General features: G+C 37.2%; 1 protein-coding gene across 1 annotated transcript in view; it reads left to right on the top strand.

Annotated features, from left to right (window-relative positions):
• Nucleotides 1–20,813, top strand: part of nos1 (nitric oxide synthase 1 (neuronal)) — a 48,263-nt gene that overhangs the window by 23,425 nt on the left and 4,025 nt on the right. Inside the window, exons 11-24 of the mRNA XM_016572753.1 lie at nt 1,519–1,713; nt 2,617–2,702; nt 4,057–4,201; nt 6,729–6,833; nt 7,103–7,161; nt 7,399–7,515; nt 8,717–8,891; nt 9,809–9,947; nt 10,443–10,521; nt 11,084–11,277; nt 13,543–13,712; nt 15,430–15,640; nt 19,973–20,060; nt 20,178–20,299. Coding sequence (XP_016428239.1) covers nt 1,519–1,713; nt 2,617–2,702; nt 4,057–4,201; nt 6,729–6,833; nt 7,103–7,161; nt 7,399–7,515; nt 8,717–8,891; nt 9,809–9,947; nt 10,443–10,521; nt 11,084–11,277; nt 13,543–13,712; nt 15,430–15,640; nt 19,973–20,060; nt 20,178–20,299 — 1,885 coding nt within the window. The remainder of the gene's footprint in view (nt 1–1,518; nt 1,714–2,616; nt 2,703–4,056; nt 4,202–6,728; nt 6,834–7,102; nt 7,162–7,398; nt 7,516–8,716; nt 8,892–9,808; nt 9,948–10,442; nt 10,522–11,083; nt 11,278–13,542; nt 13,713–15,429; nt 15,641–19,972; nt 20,061–20,177; nt 20,300–20,813) is intronic.

Genomic DNA, 20,813 nt, shown 5'->3' with positions numbered 1-20,813 from the left:
AGCTTCTCATAGAGCCTAAAAGCAAATCCCTGCATTCACATTCATGAAGCATTCATAAAGACTCATCCAAGCAAATAAAACATAAACCGGCTTTCACAAATCAAAAGCCTGAATCGCTTCTGTTCTATTTATTAGAGTTAAGCACCTAGGACATTTAACAGAATGCTCCTGTGACTGAAGAAATATTTTTATTGATATTTATTGCACTCCCCCTGCAGTTTGTTTACTCACAAGACCTTATTTCTTGCTAAAAGGCTTTTACAGAACCGTTTCAACACTGATAAACTAATTAGATGTTATTAAGTAGCTGTGCTCAGTTTTCTTATCTTTCATAATTGCGGATGGAGTCAAAACAATGGCAGATAACAATTAAATCTACTTGGAAAACTAGACGTGCTGCAATGCAAGCCAATCTGAGGATTTAATTGCAGGTTGTATTGAATTACGTCAACATGCTGCAATAAGTATCACAAGCTATCTAAAATGCATTTGATAATAAGAATGCACACAATTATGGACATTATAGCTGTTTGTATGCTGAAAAAAAACATACTGGACTTCTGTCAGATTAAAACTAAATAAAAATATTATGGACATTTCCATTGTCATGCATTGACATTTTATTGCATTTAATACTTTATGATTCTATTAAAGAACATCTGATAATTGTAAATTGTAGTATAAAAAAGATTATATATTTGTCATAACAGATACTTTAGAATATTAAGTAAACCCAAAAATCAACAAGAAAGTATTTAACTTCTGCATTTACTTAATTTACAGTATAGCTGGTCAAAAGCATGTTTTTTTGAATGAGGCGCTGCTTGACTAACTTTACCAGCTTGATCAGAAAGACCATACTGGTCGATTATGTAAGGGAAACAGGTCAATTTAGCTCAAAGGGAATCATTTTGTCGGAGACACGGAGTTGCGGCAAAACTTAACTCAGAACACGAAACTCTCAACGGAAAAGAAAAGAAATTAAAGTAGAGGAATAGAAGTAAAGTTTGACGAGACTAGGTGGCATTTCTCCTCATGGGACATGTTCTGTGAGGACCAGAGAGGTTAAAAGGTCTCCTAAGGAATTTCAGTCTGGTTCTTTTCTTCAAGGTGGGGGGAAAGTCAATCCAAAGAGCTCGTGATCGTGATTACTATCACTGGTTTACATGATGGTCATGCTGTGCATCTCTTTGACCATTAATCTTGCTTACTTGCCCCAAAATTGACAATCTCCTTCCTGAGTTGTTATGATCAGTGTGTTCTTTTGTGTTAATGTTGAAAGCTGTTCTGTGAAAGGGTTGGTTAGTTAGGCTTGCTTCAGACTGGCTGGCGCTAGGATCTGATTTATGAACATCCTGTTGTCTTCTGCCTTTCTGTGGAATTCGGCTCCTCGTGTTTCAACCATGTTCTTGATCGAATCTTAAATTGTCTGATTGGGTCTGATACCCTACAATTAGCTTCATTTAATCTTAGTTTTGGTCTGATCTGGTCTGACTCTTTCCAAATTTTCATTTGCAGATGTCAAAGGTTACCATAGTAGACCATCATTCAGCCACCGAGTCCTTCATGAAGCACATGGAGAATGAGTACAGAGTGAGGGGAGGCTGCCCGGGTGACTGGGTTTGGATAGTGCCGCCCATGTCAAGCAGCATTACACCTGTTTTCCATCAGGAAATGCTCAACTATCGCCTCACACCTTCTTTTGAGTACCAGGTATGTCTTTTGTCCAGTTTGCATTGAAGTAATATCACAACTTTGATTTTCACTTATGAGTACAATCATATACAGTATATGCATTTTTGTGCCTAATTTACCATCCAGGTTTCTGAGGCAGTTAAGCTTTCTGTTAATTTGGAAATAGCTAAAACCTCTTTTTGCAGACTTGAATGGTGATGTGACCCCAAAATTATTTTAATTCTTAAGCCAGACTTAAAATGCATGGATGTAATTGCGTTAGGTAAAGTAAACAAGGTGGCATCTATTATGAAAAAGAAGCACAAAGACATTTCAAGCAAATCGTTTCACAAAAATAAATTGATTTGGTTTTAAATGATAAAACAGTAAATATACCATTCAAAATGTTGAATATTTAATATACAATAAAGGGTCCCACTTTATATTAAGTGGCCTTAACTACTATGTACTTACATTTAAATTAATCATTTGGTACAATGGTCTTATTGTGTACATACATGTTTTTACATTGTACTTATATTTAAAAAAAATACCTGCATGTAATTACATCTGTAATTAATTTCTGTAATTACATTTATAATTACACTGTTGACCCATCCCTTACACCTTAACCCATCCTTAAACCTACCCAGACCACCAAACCTGTCTCTAACCTTACCCATATCTCACCTCAATAGCAGCAAAAGTGTTTTGCAATACAATATGAACACAATAAGTTAATTGTACTTATTTTTTTGATGTAGGTACATAGTAGTTAAGGCCACTTAATATAAAGTGGAACCCAATAAAGTAAGTATACATTTCCGGGTTTAAGGACTCTTTGCAGAACTCTATTACAACTTGATCACAATCAGCCTGTAGTTCTCATAATTAAAATATGCTCTGCTACATTCGTCACTCTCTCTTTCTTTCACTGTCCAGCCTGACCCGTGGAACACTCACGTGTGGAAAGGAGTGAATGGGACGCCCACAAAGAAAAGAACGATTGGATTCAAGAAACTTGCCAAGTGAGTGGGTGAAGAGCTCGAGACCTTTAGCTGTTTGTTTTTGTCTCGAGCACAAAGTGTACATTGAGTTTAACCTGTATGGCGCTTACGAAGGCCGGCTGTCTGCAGCGCTCCACATCTTTGCCAGCCTTTTGTTGTTATTATAACCCATAGTCCAGGAACTTCAGCAGGCGGTTGTGTTAATGGCTGTTTAAGAGTGCTCTCCACCATATTTTCCTCGTTATTATGCTGAGAATAGCGTGAGTCTAACTCACTGAATCACACTCAGGTGTAATCAGGTTTCTTTCAGTGTCCCTTCAGCGTTCAGCCTCTGAGCTATTACAGTAATTGCCCACAGGATATACTCTAAGTAGCTACGTTTATGTGACTGTGGTCTCGGAAATGAGGGGGAAGTGTCTGTTAGTGTGTTAAACTCTCGTTGAGAGGTGGTAGAAGAGATCATTTTTAGGAACGCAGATGCACGTTGTCATAATTGATGAGATTTTAAGTCAAGTCAAGTTGCCTTTATTCATATAGCTCGTTGTACAATACTGATTGTTTCAAAGCAGCTTCACAGTAATAAACAAGAAAATAACCGAATCAATTATACATAGTCCTTAAACAGTCTTACTTAAACAGCCTCAAATTTAAGGTCATAAAAAGACTTTAATACCTGCAGATTGCAGATTTGATCTCCTTTAACAATTTAAATGAGGAGCTTGAATCGAGTGCATTTCAAAATAAGAGTTCTGTGTGTTCCAGGCTTGTTTACAATTAAAAGTCCTGCATTATTATGCATATTTTTCTCTTGTTATTATTGGAATTTCAAATACGCAATAATTGTATCTACATTTATTTTAACGTAAATTCATTTGATTTTTCTCTGGGCTGCCATCACAGGAAGGCGATTTTTGTAGAATCGGCACAATAATCTGTAATCTGTCTTTCTGTAATCTCATAATATTATTATGTCAGCAAAATCTAATATTGCTTGGCTTCTAATTCATATATATTGATATGTTAGTACATAAACCAATTTTAGTACATATGTGTATATTTTAAACTGGCAGTTTCTCTGTTTTTCAGTTGAATGTGTGCCTGTTTCATAAAGTATAATATTCTAAGATGCATGATTTATTTTGAGATTGTATCATTTTGTTCTGAATGGACATTCATTTTATTTGTGCAGATCTTAAAAAAGGTCTTAAAAAGCCTTAAATTTGATTTTAAAAATCCTATTGTGTCATTATTCAGCCCAAGTCAGTTCACTGTTGATTCAGTTCAGTTCAATAACTGTGTAAAGTTCACTGATTTAGTGCAACAATTCATCTTTGTTGACATATCCGTGTCTGACATGTTTGTGTGCCACTTGCAGGGCTGTGAAATTCTCCGCCAAACTCATGGGACAGGCCATGGCCAAGAGGGTCAAAGCCACCATCTTGTTCGCCACAGAAACTGGGAAATCGCAGGACTATGCAAAAACTCTCTGTGAGATTTTCAAGCATGCGTTTGATGCCAAGGTAAGAACGACAGGCTTACTGAACCGCACATAATAGATTGACATCTGTGTGTGATTCTTAAAACCCTTCCCATCTCCCATTCATCCCGAATGAATGCCTCCTGTGGATTTGCACGTAAGCATTGATGTAAACAAAATGACAAAGAATACTGATATGAGACACATGTATCCCCTTGGTTTCACAACCAAACTCTCTCTCTCAATTCAATGATACAGATTGCAGAGTGAGAAAGCTATTTTCACACCAAAGCGTGCTTTGGCACCATTTCTTTTCCTCCAATACCATCGAATGCCAAGAATCGACTCACCCAGGCATTGAGCTGTAGGTTAAGATAAGATCCCGTTACACTGAAAGCTATGTGCGGTATAAAACAAGAGTATTGAGTGGATCACGTATTTAGCCTTGGGATAGCAGTTAAATGCAAAGTTATTTTTAGAATCTAGCAGATTAATCAATCTTGTTCATATGCGCTTGTTATTACGTGATTTACATGCAGATGGCGCAGATATACTGCTTCTCTTTCCTCATGCCCTGAAGGCATTTGCTCTGCCACATGCACTGATGCATCTTTTCTGTTAATTGTATCATGGCGCATTAGCTGCTTGTTAGGCGCCGTACGAACTGTTCATTACCTCTACACCCCTTTTGGCGGTACGTCAGGATCAAGAGATAACGTGCCTCCCATTCTTGATGCACATTGTATGGTTTTCACACTCGAAAACGTTGCCTAAAATCTCTCCAAACACTGATCTAATATCCAAACTTTTGCTCCGGGGCTACAAATGACGGAAAAACCAATCACATCAAAATGGTCATGTCTAGTGGATGAAGCGTTATTTATGTTTTCACAAACAGTACAAATAACTAGATTACGTGCTTGCTGGTGCAAAAGTGGCCACTGTGATCCTTGGGTGTTTTAAGTGGTTGCTTACTGGCCCAAGTCAAGAAAGTCCCTCCACAAGTGCTATATTCTGAGTTATAGACAAAGCTTGGGTCCCTACTTCAGTTGAAATCAGTTTAGTTGTCGTAGCTCAAACATATGAGTGTAGTGTAATACTTAGAGTTTGGGATTTGAAAGTGTAAATGAAAGCCTTAACCTTAACTAGTGCTCCGATAAAACTTTAGAATAGAGAACACATAAGAAATAAATGAATAAAAGTAATGTTCCGTGGCATTAGCAGACATGTTACTGTTGTGGGAAAATGTCTAAAATAAAAAGTGGCATAAAACAAAAATAATAGTAATGCAGTTTTTTAGATGGGTAGTCTTTGTGTAATTTACTTTTTGGAAAGTATACTTTTTGGACATTAAAATGATCAAAAGATACAGTAAAAAAAATGTATAATGTTACAAAAGATTACTGTTTCAAATAAATACTGTTCTTTTAAACTTTCTATTCATCAAAGAATCCTGGAAGAAAATGCACCAGTTTCCACAAAAGCAGCACAACTCTTTTCATCTTTGATAATACTAAGAAATGTTTCTTGAGCAGCAAATCAGCATGTTAGAATGATTTCTGAAGGATCATGTGACACTGAAGACTGGAGTAATTTTTTTTGCATCACAGGAATACCTTTTAAAATATATTCAAATAGAAAACAGTTTTTGTGAATTGTTATAATATTTCACAATATTACTGTTTTATTGTATTTTGATCAAATAAATGCAGCCTTGATGGACTACTTTCAAAAGCCTTGAAAAACGTTTACCAACCCCAATCATTTGATCATATTGTCGCTGCCAGTTGGAAACCAAACCCGCTACTCTTCAGGAAACGAGAAAATCCCTGTCGTTTTTTAATAATTAAACACAGCACTGTCAAAGTTGGTGTTATGGCCTTACATATGGTCAGACACTTGCATGTGTCTTTATATTATTAGCTTTTTACTAAAGTTCAAATAGAGTTATAAGGTTTTTAACCAGCGAGTTTCGGAGGTATGTGTTTTGTCCGTCATTAGAACGGCCACATCCAAGACCGTAAGTGCACTGAATTATGTTTTCATCAGCTTACAATGTCTATTGTAGTTATGTGGGCACTCAGTTTTTCCTGTTGTTGGATACATTTGGCCAAAATCTCATGTTATAAAAGATGAAGTAGTATGCAAAGGCTTTAAGATGTGAGTAAACGGCAAATGCTAGACTAAGACAATCTTCTACGCTCCTTAAATACATAAAACGTTAACCTTTATAGACATATTTTTTAATAAATAAAACTCTATACTAATTCAAACAACCAGTTCTTTAGTTACCCTTGCATCACAAGCAAGAAGAGACCACTTCCCCAAAATTCTCATTCTGTGAAGTGGAATTTTATTTATTTATTTTTTAATAATGGTCCAGTCACATTCCTTGACTCGCCCCACTTTTATGTCTATAATGAAAAGTGGCATAAAACACAATAATAGAACTAATGCAACTATTTAGATAGATGATGTTGGGATTGGGACTGAAGTTATAATATCATGGACCTATAGCAGCACAAGTGAGTTGTGTGATATGTACAATGCTATATTATTTGATCCTGCAGGTGATGTCCATGGACGAATATGACACAGTCGACTTGGAACACGAGACCCTTGTATTAGCGGTGACAAGTACGTTCGGCAATGGGGACCCTCCTGAAAATGGAGAGGTGAGTTATTAAAATAGAAGTTTGCTCTAACGCGCTAGTGTTTCAATGAGCACATCAATCATTTTGTTTTGCTTTGAATCAAACTGTCAACACTTCACAACACAACAGAATGTTCTCATCATGATGATAAAAGACTTCACACACATACTGTACATTGGAGAACCTGCATTATGCTGGCAGGTCCTGGTTGAATTTGTGATTGAGAACATGCGTGGGAAGGGCCAGTAACTTCTCTCCTGTTTTTCTTTCTCCCCTTTTCCATGCTGCAGAAATTTGGTGCGGCACTGATGGAGATGAGACATCCCACCACCAGCGTAGAGGACAGAAAGTGAGTGTGTGCGCGAGTGGAGACGCAAGCGAGTGATTTTCTTCTCGTCCTCCCACCCATCTGCTTTCCCATAATTAATTTTTTTCAGTGTTTCAGTTCACACACCTACACAGAGTCTAACATATATGCAACAGGCACACACATTAACACACAACATGCAGTTCTCCTCTCTTCTATATACTGGAACCATTCACATAAACGCACACAAAGAAACCTCTCTCTCTTTCTGTCTCTCAGGACGTACAAGGTGCGTTTTAACAGCGTCTCTTCATATTCTGATACCCGCAAATCCTCCAGTGACGAACCTGAATCCAAAGCCAACTTTGAGAGCACTGGACCACTTGCTAACGTGAGGTACTGTACTGCCTGAATTTGGAAAAATATGAAACTTTTTAAAAACATGTCTGGGTTATTCCACCTAAAAATTAAAACAAAGAAAAAATTTTGTTTCATAATCAATAATCATAATCATAATCAATAATGTTTCATAAATTATGCCACAATGCAAAAAAAGTTTTTGCATTAAAAAAGCACAATTAAGCACATTTCCTCCCAGATTCTCATCATATATACATATATATATATATATACTGAGAGAAAGGAAAAAATGAAATTGCATCATATGACCCCTTTAATGGTCCTAAAACAGACCTAAATTTCATAAAATTAATTTTCTTTATGGAAAGTATATTTACTTGTTTTCTAAAAAAATTTTTTTTTGATTTTGTGGTGACTTGAACTTGTTTTTATAATTTTCTCCTGTAATTTTCTTCTCTTTGGTTTCTTCCAGTGTCTATGTGGTCCCTCTGGCTTAAATTTAATCGCAATCAAAATAAAAATTTTTGGGGCCAATTTTTTTTTTTTTTTTGGAAGGATGTTTGATAAATTGTACCACAATGCAAAAACTTTTTTAATGCAAAAAGGCTTAAAATGGCTTTAATTGGTACGTGATCAATACAAATTAAATACGTGGTAATTTAGCACTATAAAAAATTCCACCTATTTCAACTTAAGAACATAAGTCCAGCTGCTGCCTTAAAATTTTAAGTATAATAACTTTTAAATTAAATTACATTAAAAAAATGTAAGATTTTGTGGTGACTTGGACTTGTTTTTATGATATTCTCCTATATGTCTTTATGTATGTATTTGGTTTCTTCCGGTGTCTCTGGCTTAAATTGAAGTTCATCAACTACTTCAGAACTAAATATACAAAGAGCAGAAGAACAGAGAACAACCATCAAAAAAAAAGAAGTTTAGTTTGAAAAGAAATTCCATCCTAAAGCAATCAAAAGACATTTCACACTTTTTGCAAATCAGCTTTGACTTGTGAGCTTTGCACGTATGTATGCGTATTCTTGCGTAACCTCCTCTCTGGCCTTGAATTTGAGCCTTTTTTAGTTTTCATAGTTTCAGGATCAAAGCTCACTGCCTCTGGCGTGATGTCCACAACCACCACTCTCTTATAATACGCTTCATTTTGTATATACAGTACATCTATTTGTTTGTGTTCATGTGCTTCAAGTGTTTTCAACACTCTGTTTCTCTCATGCAGATTCTCTGTGTTTGGCCTTGGCTCTCGGGCATACCCACACTTCTGTGCGTTTGCCCACGCAGTGGACACGCTGTTCGAAGAGCTCGGTGGGGAGCGAATCCTGCGCATGGGAGAGGGAGATGAACTCTGCGGCCAAGAGGAATCCTTCAGAACATGGGCCAAGAAGGTCTTTAAGGTACTGCCATAAGCGAGCAGTGGGCTACAATCACTACTTTGCATGTTTTATTATTTATTTTTTTCCATTGCTATTGACAATAAAAAAAGGAAGTACAACGTAGAAACTTGTTGTTGTAAATTATTAAACATCAAAATTAAGATGATATTGGCTGTCAAGTTTAAATTTGCAAGAAATACTTACATTTTGTGTTGTTCTTTACATGAAGTTACATGACATCAGAAGATTTGTAGTATTAGGTCAGTTTTTTAAAATTGTCATTGTGCAGAGTACAAGAACATACTGCACAGATAGTAAAAGACTACTGTTACAATACTTTTTTGGTCTTTTTGGCGCTTGATAATCACTGATTCTATATTTGAAAAAAAAACATTTTGTTCAGCATATGTTTTTGTAACAAAATGCGTAAATAACGACAAAATTATTTTTTTGGGGTCAACTATTATATTAAAAAGCCATTTAGTTGGTGTAGTCAGGTTGATTCAGAGGTACTGTATTAATACTATTTTTACCTAAATAAAAACAGTTAATTTAGATTATATTATTTTTTGTTGTTTTAATGTAGACATTTTAAGGCTAAAAATATTTGCAGTGTGTATTTCTTGTACTGCACGTATACTTTTTTATTATTATTATTTTAATTTAGAACATTTTTAAGACTAAAAACCTTTACAGTGAATATTTCTAGTACTGCACGTGCAATATTTATTTATTTATTATTTAAACATTTAAATCCTAAAAATATTTACAATGTATATTTATTCTACTGCATTTATACTTTGTAATATTTTTTTTTAATTTAGACATTTTTAAGCCTAAAAAATATTTACAGTGAATATTTCTTGGACAGCATTTATACTTATGATTTAGCATTATAAAATGTTGTCAAGAATGAATTTTGATCCTTTTTATCCCAGGCTGCATGTGACGTTTTCTGTGTCGGCGACGATGTTAATATTGAGAAAGCAAACGATTCCTTGATTAGCAACGATCGTAGCTGGAAGAAAAGCAAGTTCCGGATGACATACACAGCGGAGGCACCGACACTAACGCAAGGTACATTGCTGCTCTAGTACCTTCCATTCATCAAGAAATGACTCGTCATTTCAGAAAACAAATAAGCTTTTATCAAATGTAATGATACTTAAAGTCTACCCTTGTGAATGGCGAAGCTTTTTTATCGCCTCAAAATTTATGACGCATGCCAATTGAGTCTTGAAAGGCCTGCCATTTTAGCGGCTCATTAGCTCGACATGCATTGTCTCAGCGCCGTGTTAGCATTACCCAGAGGATTGTAAACACTTCCTTATTCAATTGATGAAAGTGTAAACAATGCATTTAGGGCTTCCAAGCCTGATTTCCAATGTCACAGAGTTTTTACCATTGCATCTAAAGTTCTCAAAATGATCTTGAAATGGGCGGCTCAGCGCCATCATTAGTTTTACAGCAAATCAAGTTGTAGGGCCGCTAAATTGCCTTTTGATGTTTTATATGGTCTAATTTCACACAGCACGTCTTTAACTGTTGATTGGTTTTTGTGTCCACTCTCAGCACTTTACAGCATCCATAAGAAGAAAGTTTACGGGGCCAAATTTCTGATGAGACAGAACCTACAAAGTGGCAGATCGATGTATGTTTTTGCTAATATTCTGTCTGATTTCTAATTTTCTCAGATTTACATTCTTATGAAAGTCTTTGACATTAGAGTTACACAGAGTTCTGCTTTAAAAAGCTTTGTGACCAATTCACCTTAGCAATCTGATATCATTTTCTAATGTTTGCCTATAGAGGATTGGTGTGTTTGGATGGTTCTAAACTAAATTTGACAGAAAAAAAAAAAATATATATATATATATATGGTAAAATACTGTATTAAACCATAAGAAGTTAAGAAAATCTTTTAGAGAAAATACATTTGCTTCTAGCTAAATTAATGTCAATAACAGAAAGCTCATTTCAATCTATTATTTGTATCTTGAGTTTTTATCAAGTTACTTTTATATTAAACATTTAAAAATGGCATATGAAATGCTTTGCAATGTCAAACTTCATTCGAGCCTATTCTAGCAAAAATACCCAAGGTGGGCAAAGCTTAGCGAAGGGTCAGTTTCTCTTGTGTATCTTTTATAATCTCTTTAATAATGACTGCAACTGTTTCATATTACCATGTTTTCTTACTTCCTGTCTTCCAGCCGATCGACTATATTTGTGCGTCTTGATGCCAACAACCACGAGAGCCTGAAATACTTGCCTGGTGACCATTTAGGCGTTTTCCCTGGCAACAACGAAGTTCTAGTTACGACTCTTATCGAGAAACTGGAGGATGCACCACCTATCAATCAAATTGTGAAAGTGGAGTTCTTGGAAGAACGAAATACAGCGTTGGGTAACTATGAAATATATACAGAGATTTTTTTTTCTTGCCATCATAAAAATATGCAAATATCTGAAACTAATTCAAAATGTAAAAAATACTATGATATGCAAAAGAGCATTATAGAATAACATTCTAGCTTCGTAGCATCTTAGAGGCTTAAATGGTTTAGTCATTTCTTGTGAATGTCAACTAATGAAAAGCAGCTTTCCAGAATAACTTGTCTTTCAAACATCTGCTTTGGTATCTTATGGAAAGTGACTGCATCTAGATAAAAAATAATGTGAAATGACATTCAGAGGAGAAGAGTCAGAAGAGAGACGTGATACTTCTAGTACTTCATCCATACAAGTCTGCCATACTCCCCAATCAAACATTATTTTGTGAACACAGAGGAAAGGCTTTCTGGATATGCCATTGTCTGCCGAACAGTGTGTTCATCAGGTATTCTGGCGAGCCAAGGATCAGGGTAACCTGGTCAATAGTGCTGGTCATGTCACATTTCCTTGAAAGTGAGCTAGCTTTCACTCGTAACACTTACAAAAATGACAATGGCAACCATCCATTCCACCTGCATACCATACCTAAAACAGCTATATTCTGAGGGTTTTATAAATTGTATAAATACATTATATATTATTTTTTATGTGAGATTTTAAAAAGCTTGCACTTATTGGTCACTATGTAATGCTTAACATCATTAAGCGTATTTGCATGCACAAACTGATTATGCTTAACCCGACAATGTGTCATATGAATGCATGTGAATGTTTCTTTTTAAACAGTTAAAAATGTATTTAAAAAAAGGATTTTGCTTAAACTTCGCCAGCATTCTGTCAGCTTATTCAATGTTTGCATGCAGCAATAAATTCAAATCTCCTGTAAATGCAATTCTTTTGCATTGTTAGGTTTTTATAATAAGCTTATCCTTGATAGTTATCAGTGCAGTCTGCATGTAAACACTCATTGTAACATTTGCATACTGAATTCAGATTATTATTCAATTGTAAAACACACTATGTAAAAACCACATGACAACTTAATCGCTTGATATAATGTTAAAGAATGAATGCATTGGCTTCATTATGATCCATGACAGAGATATTTAGATTAAATAGACAATTTTCGGCATCCAAAACTTCACCCACAGGGACAGATTTTGATGCTGTCATGCTATTCTTTTATTTCCTTACAAATCTGACTGAATCAAAAACGCTTTCAGTGCTAAATGATGTGCTTTCAATCAGGGTTTCAACTCTTGTGCTTGAGGCGCTGTTCCGTTTTCCCATTTGAGCCGTTTCATTCTGTTTGTTTTCTTTTGTTGAATTTTTTCATCATCATATAAGGTTATTTATCTTGCCTCTGTAAACACAAAATTGTTTCACAGTTGTCTTGCATTGAAACTATTTTTGATTTTTGTTTTCATACGGTCAGTACTAATAGGGCTGTGTACGAACATGGACGGAGCAAACGTTTTCAGAAATATCTCTCTGGATGCTTTAAACAATATCATGGCAATTTTTTGATGGTGGTTCCGAAGGATGTCCCTTTTTGATATTTCTTTACGGTGTTAAAGACACTGCATATCTTTTTTGCAGAGCTGTACATGTTTGATGGTACTGACAGGAAATGTACAGTCTATATCAGTTTTAATGACGGGACCTACTTGTCTTTTAAAAAGATTATCTGAAGTGAGATTTCTCACCCTACCTTGTTGAGAAATATGTCAGGATGACTGAAAACCGGCCAGTGACCTTTACAGAGGGAAAATGAGGTTGCTGCAACTCTTTCTCCTGCATCTGAAAATCATTACAGATGTGGTCTCATTGAAGCCTGCATTATTGTGGACAAAAGAGGTATTTTAACAAAAGTAGATGCCTTGGGCACATTATCAGTGTACAGTTCACCCAAAAATAAAAACTCATTATTTACTCATCCGCATGTCGTTCCAAACCCATATGACTTACTTTCTTGTACCGTGGGATACAAATGGCAAAGAAAATGGGCCTCAACAAATGATAAAAAAGCACAGTAAAAGCAGTCCAAATGACTTATACTATACATTTCAGGTCCTCAGAAGGCATATATTAGTGAGGAAAAGGGTCAAATTAAAGTCATTGTTTGCTTAAATCTTCCCCTCCACCAAAACTCTAAAAAGTTTTTTTTCATTCTTGAATGTCTGAATGTCACATCAAGTTACTAAATCACTGGTTAAATCAGGATTAAACTGGTCATATCTGCATTCTTGACAAATCAGAGCCTCTTTATCTTCTGCAGGTGTGATTAGTAACTGGACGGACGAGAGTCGTATTCCGCCCTGTACCATCTATCAGGCTTTCAAATACTTCCTGGACATAACCACCCCTCCAAGTCCCCTGCTACTGCAACAGTTTGCTCCTCTAGCGACTAATGAGAAACAGAGAAAGAGACTAGAGGTACTCAGCAAGGTAAGAAAACACTGAATAACTGCACACACTCATGCATTTCCCTAATTATCATGTAAGACATTTATTTGCATCAATACAAGCCGTGCCAAAGCTCAGTAATGATTTAAGACTCATTTTCACCCACTTCTTCCATATATGACAAAAGGCGTCACGTCGCCACATGCGTCCCTGCCTTTTCCGCCTCAAATCAGCAGTCATTTTCTCAGTTTGATAACTTATTAGCGCTGAAAATCAACCCCCTCCTCCCTACTTCCTTTTTTTCTCCCTCCCGTGCCTGTTTATTCTCTCTCACTCGAGCTTTTCAGTGTCAACACCAAGACATGGAAATATTTCTCTTTCATTGCCTCCCACTGAAACACTCGGTGCAATTTTTCGTAATATTTCTAAAAATGGCTGCTTAGTTAGTGAGTCATCCTTTCTGGTTCAGATGATTCTGATGAAGGAATGGATTGAACTAGAGGAGAAAGACAGAGGGACATTGACACTTTGCAGACATTCTTTCAGCTGAGTTCACATCAGTGAGGATGGCAACTCCCCACAGTTTCTCACTGCCTGTATAAAATGATACTTTTGTATAGTGTTCTATTCAAAAGTTTGGGGTAAGTAAGATTTTTTAAATGTTTTTTTAAAAAGAAATATCTTATGCTCACCAAGGCTGCATTTATTTAATCAGTAAAACAGAAATTTTTAAAAATATATTTTAAAAATATATATATTTTATTTCTGTGATGGTCAAGCTGAATTTTCAGCAGCCATTGCTCCAGTCTTCAGTGTCACATGATCCTTCAGAAATTGTTTTATTTTGCTGATTTGCTGATTTTTTTTTTTTATTATCACCATCATTGAAAACAGTTAATATTTTTTATGTAAACTGTGAAACATTTTATTTCAGGATTCTTTGATGAATAGAAAGTTTAAACGAACAGCATTTATTTGGAATGGAAATCTTTTGTAACATTATAAATGTCTTTGCTGTCTCTTTTGACCAATTTAGTGTCCTTGCTGACTAAAAGCACCAATTTCTAAAATTCAGCTTGATCAGCTTTTCAGATTTACAACCATAAAGGTCCCTTGCCATTGAGTTTTCTGTGCATCAATTAGTTATAATCACAATGTTCAGGTATTTCACTAAAATTCATAAATTCAGAGATGCAGTCAAAAACAATAAGTTAGTAATGGTAGTTTTTTTTTTCTTGAAGCAAATAGTCTATATGGTGAACAAACGGTCAGAAAAAGAAAGTACTGTAAAGTACGTGATTTGTGCGCCCCTGTATATTCTAGTCTTTTGAAGCCATGATAGTCTAGTAAACATAGCTATTAGAAGTATACAGTCTCTATAAACTGCAGTTTTTGGTTCCTTTTTTGTAACTTTGTTGAATGAGAAAGAACAGCCTGGACATTGTGCTAGATAACCTTTTATATTCGAAAAAATGCAGTGCCATGATGGTGAGTCGACAGTGACAGAATTTTCTCTTTAAGGAGAGATCTGAAAAGACCTTTCTGGCTTCATTTTGCACTCACATGACTAACACATTTCCGCAAATTAAAGTGTTGACAGGTTTTTTTAAATTCACTTCTTACTGTCACTCCACGGCACAAGGTGCTTGCAGAATGTTTTGAGCGATTGCCATTCATCCAGAGCGCATGTGCCAAACCAGAGCTACTGGGATATATGAGCGTATAATGATGTTATATGCTTCATTCTGTGTCTCCTCAGGGTTTGCAGGAGTATGAGGAGTGGAAGTGGTACAATAATCCCACCATAGTGGAGGTGTTGGAGGAGTTCCCATCCCTCCAGATCCCGTCCACCCTTCTCTTGACCCAGCTACCCCTCCTACAGGCACGATACTACTCCATCAGCTCCTCTCCAGACCTCCATCCAGGAGAGATACCCCTCACTGTGGCAGTGGTGTCCTATCGGCCCAGAGGTAAAAAAAAAAAAAAAAACCTCTTTTATAGCTCTTAATAGAACTTTTAGTTATGTTTAATTTAAAAATGAATGAGTTTTATATCAACACAGTAAAAATGCTTAGAATTTTTACACAAAGACTGTAAAGATGCTAAAGTAAAAACCTAATTGGTAACTGTAATTTACCTTACACCATATATGGAGAAAAAACGTATGTATGTATCATTATATGTAATTTTACTGTAAAATACTGTCACATTTGTGTTTTTGCAAGTTAAAACTATGGATTTCTATATAATTTACAGTAAAAAAAAAAAACAACAAAAAACAGTAAAAGGACATTCCCATAAGTCTCTGCATGACACATCATATGATTTTATTTCACATATGATTTTTTTCTTCTAATTTTTGTCATTAGTAATGTACATTAGGGTAATTTATATTGCATTTGATGTTATTTAGTTAATGTTTATTGCATTTTGGTGTTGTATGTTAGCCTGATGCTGTTTTGTCTTTGTGTGTACAGTATGACCCTGTGCTCTCTCTATATATGAGTATTGTCCGGCCTTGTTTTAAGGACAGGTCACTTATGATGAAATCTAATCAGTTACATGTTTTTCTGTTTTACCACCTGTGGTTATCAAAATATATTAATGTACAAAGCAGATTTTGGTAGTTTAAGTAAATTGGTAAATGAACATCATTTCACTTCTATCACAGAACAGATAGTAATAAACTTTATAAAAGATAAAAAAATATATATAATAAACGTAATAAAAGATAAATAAATAAAGCTACATAATCCATATATATTGGATGAATATGATGAGAAATTTTGAGTTCATATTGAGAAATCTTTAGATTGCCGAGTTTGGTATCTTGGTGATCTGTACACAGTTTGAGACATTATTGAGGTCTCTTATGAAACTCTAGATGTCACAGTTCTATTGTGTCTGTGCCTTCTGTGACCTAGTTTCTTGATTTGATTAGATTCACCTGCCCTTCATGAATTAAGTCGTTACCTTCTGTTTATTTATACTCCTCTCTTGTCTCTGTTGGTTGTCCGGTGTTGTCAGTTTGTGGATGCGTGAATGTGTAGTGTTTCCCGGTCGCTGTGATTTTGCCAAGTAAGACATGTTCCTGGATCAACATCTTTTGTTCATCCTGGATCAACATTACTGTCCAAAAATATAGACTAAACCCAATCCCTACCCCTAAACCTAACCCTACCCATAATTTATTCCTAAAATCAGTGTGAAATGATAGCTGATTAACAAGGGTGTTGAAGCACCTAACCCTGATTGTAAACCTAAAACAGATATTTCCTGAAAAGTTATCCCTCAATTCTGATTGGTTAATTAGAATGTTGTTCCAGGATCAACAAGGGTGTTGATCCAGGAACATGTTGTACTTGGTGAAATCACGGTCACCAGTGTTTCCCTGTCATTTGGTTTATTAAAAGATATTGAACTCTTCGTCGTCTTGCCTGCATGTGGATTATTACACATGCCAATCTGTGACAGAAGACCGGACCCAAACTGAAGTGTAGCGGTTTCTTTTTTATTTTATTTTTTTTATTTTGTGTGTCTGTGCTCAATGGACAATCCAGCTGCAGGGGGATCGCTCCCTTGAGGACCATACACAGGATATCTTGGACCCACTAATTTCCCAGACAACTGCCTGACAACATTTTATTACGTGGGACTTAATACCACCAACAAAGGCAAAGTTGTCCGGGGAAGGTCCTCGTGGGTGCCTAACCGCTTTTGTGGAGTGGATGCTGGTGAGCAATGATTCACCACTCACCGCCTTCAATGCCAACGAGGTACTTGCAATCCCCACTCCCAAACCAGAGCCCAGCCAGCCATCATCCCCACACAACACGGAGCTATCGTGTGAGCCCACCGCAGATGCGGAGCCAGAATCCGCCGCGACCAAAAGCACTAGAGGACGTAGCACGGATTTTCGCCCCCAAGCCCAATAATGAGTCTGACCAGATGTGTGAGCCGGCAACAACGCCCCTCCCAATGGGGATTCTCGTGGAGTATGAGGGCATGGAGGAAGGCCCCGCCCACATCCCCGCCGCCCCGCCCCCACTCATCACAGTGGACAACAAGGACTGTCAGTACTGCAGAAAGAGTTGGAGGTAATTAAACAGTACACTGAAACGTGGTATTATATACACAATCTATGCATTTATTAAATTTATTTCTAGTTAGTTGATTGATTAATTTGTGGCTTTTCATTTCTGTTCACAAAGATGCCTGATAAGAGTGTTTATACCATCTGCACTGTGATTGGCTGGATTAGCTCCACCTTGTCATTGTGTTCCGCTCACATTACGAGATCATGTGGCGATAATATCAAGCAGGTTTGAAAATGTCATAGCGTCTGTGATAGCTCGAGACCGGTTCGGATCACGTTGCTGACCTGCTCATACTTAACGAGCTTCGGCGACCGCAACGAGCACCGATTTGGTCACGATCCGGGGGTTTTGTCGCAGACTGTGGAAATCTGTCCGCGACAGCAAAATCCAGCCAAAAATCCTGTAGTGTGAGCCTGGCTTATCTGTCACTTCACTTTCTGCCAGCTGCAGCTTATGCCACTCCTGTTTAGCCTCAAGAACCATCACCTCTACTTTGGCCTGTTATTCTGCTAGCCCTGCTGAACTTCCTCACATCTTCAGTTTAGCCTGGATCCTGCACCTGCCACCACATCTCACTCCAGCCAAGCACTCAGCCCCAGCTCCACTGCTGTCCATCACCCCCTCTGCACACCCTCAGCCTGCTCTTGTCTATGTGGGTCCGCATCGGGGATTTCTACCATCAGCTCCGCCTTGGTGTGAGGTTCCCCTGTCTCTGCCTCCAGCCACAGGATCCGGGACTCCACCTCAGTCCTTCGACCCTCAGACACCGCCTTGGCTCCTAGCTCCCTCATCTTTATCATGGCTCGTCATCCTACTGGTTCCACCGGGCTCCCTCGTCCCTTCGGCTCCACCTTGGTCAGTCATCGACCATCCGCCGCCTCGGGACTCCACTCCCTCGGCTTCGCCTTGTCATTCCGTCCCTCTGGCTCTGTCAGGCTCCTCCATCCCTCTGACTCCGCCTTTATCCTCAGGTGATCCAGCTCCACTGTGGCTTTCCGGATCCCCGCCTCCATCACGGTCGCCGGAGCCTGCTGCTTTGGCTCGGCCCTCAGGATCCTCAGGGTCGCCCATCCTGCACACCTGCTCGGCTCTGTCTGGGTCACCATCCGTGATGGCATCATCGCAGCCAGGAGCTCACACCCCTGGATCCTCCACCCAGGTTTCCTCCATGGCTCCTCCCTCCTGCGATTCCGCCATGGGCCTTCGTCTTGGCTGGGCTCTTGTGATCCACCAGCTGTCTCCTCCTGCTCTGGCCCACCATCCATCTCATCACACTCCTGGCTCCTCGCTGGCTCCTTCCTCCATCATCGCCTCCCTGGTCCTGCTTGCTCCATCTTATATTTACTGTTGTTACTGAATTTTGATCAAATAAATGTAGCCTTGGTGAGCACATGAGACTTAATAACCACAAACTTGTCAACAGTAGTATTTTTGCTTCGTTTTGCTTTATTTGCTAGATCAATATGCAGAGGTGATGGTCACCGGAGACATATTTGAGATGTTGATTGTACCAGGTGTTGCATTGGTAATGCGTCTCTGCTCATCACTTTAACACCAGATGTTTAAAGCAGGTGTAAACAGGACCTGATGCTGTGTTTAACCAATGCGATCCACTTCACGGTGTTAAAAACGTTTCCAGTGCTTCTGTCACTCGTCTCAAACTGTGAGAGTCACACTAAACAGCCTCTCACTTTCAACAGTTACAATGACATACGGCCTGAAAACTCAAATTTCCCCAACAGCGGTATGGTGTGAATAATTGGGTGCTTAATAAGAGACTATGAACTTAATTAGCAATTTGACTGAAGTGCCTAATGAATTGTGTATTGTTGGAAGAGAAACCGGGCTGGTTGTCTGTGGTATTAGTCTGATTCTGACTGTTCATCTAATAACTGCTCATTTATTTTAAAGATAGGGACTACATAAAAATTAAATGATCAAATTAATTCTAGATCTGCTCATTTGCTGTTAAGCCTTTCTAGTTAACATGCGCAAAAGCGAAACTGTGATCTAATTTCTCTTCCACATTTTAAATGCATTGTAAACATGTAATTATGTGCATAATGGCGTGATTGCTGCTAAAATATAGCAATTTCACTCCATTTGAAGCGAGTGATGTCAGCCCTGCAAAGTCCTAAATTGCTAGGCGTTAGATCGGTGTCAGAGGGTGTCAGCTTAAAGGATTATGCGTTTTATTCTGGCTAGATGGAGAAGGTCCCATACACCACGGAGTGTGTTCCTCCTGGCTCAATAGCTTGGAAGAAGGCGATACGGTGCCATGCTTTGTCAGAGGGTAAATATAAACTTCTATATATATATATATATATACTTATATACTTCTTAAATATGTCCACTAATGGACGTTTTCTTGTGGATTTGATTAAATCAAAGGATGTATTTTCTGTTTCAGGGCTCCAATGTTCCGTATGCCAAAAGACAGCCAGGTTCCATGTATTCTGATTGGTCCAGGCACTGGAATCGCTCCATTCAGAAGCTTCTGGCAACAGAGACTGTATGATATTGAAAACAAGGGTAGGCTTTTGGTTGCTTCTGAATTTAAATAGTGCGTTTAAATGTACAGTTCTGAGAAAGGAAAGCATATTTTGTTTGATTAATTTGTTACCAAATACATTTATAAGTGTTTTTGTAGAGTAACATAAAAATGTATGTATCCATCCATCCATGTAAAGTATTTATTTTATGTAATTTGTTGTAATTGCTTGAACTTGCAAACTCAAATTTAAATGATTAATTAAAATTTCCAGTCCTGAGAAAGGTCTAGCATTGTTTGATTTATTTGATTTCATTCAAATTTAGTGACATTTCATCACTTTTTGTAGAATAAAATTAACATCTTAAGCTTTTAAGATATCTATCTTAAGCTTTTATTTTGTTTATTCATGTAATTTCTTGTAATTTAAATGGTGCATTTAAATGTCCAGGTCTGAGAAAGGTTTATCATTGTTTGATTCATTTCTAATGCAGTGACAAAATTAAAATTAAAAAATTAATTAAAATACAATTTATTTATCATTTATATACATTT

The sequence above is a fragment of the Sinocyclocheilus rhinocerous genome, unplaced genomic scaffold (assembly GCF_001515625.1).
Source record: "Sinocyclocheilus rhinocerous isolate Xijiao unplaced genomic scaffold, SAMN03320098_v1.1 scaffold352, whole genome shotgun sequence".
Lineage (NCBI taxonomy): Eukaryota > Metazoa > Chordata > Actinopteri > Cypriniformes > Cyprinidae > Sinocyclocheilus > Sinocyclocheilus rhinocerous.
The sequence above is the reverse complement of the archived record's forward strand: the minus strand, read 5'-3'. Positions and strand labels throughout refer to the sequence as shown.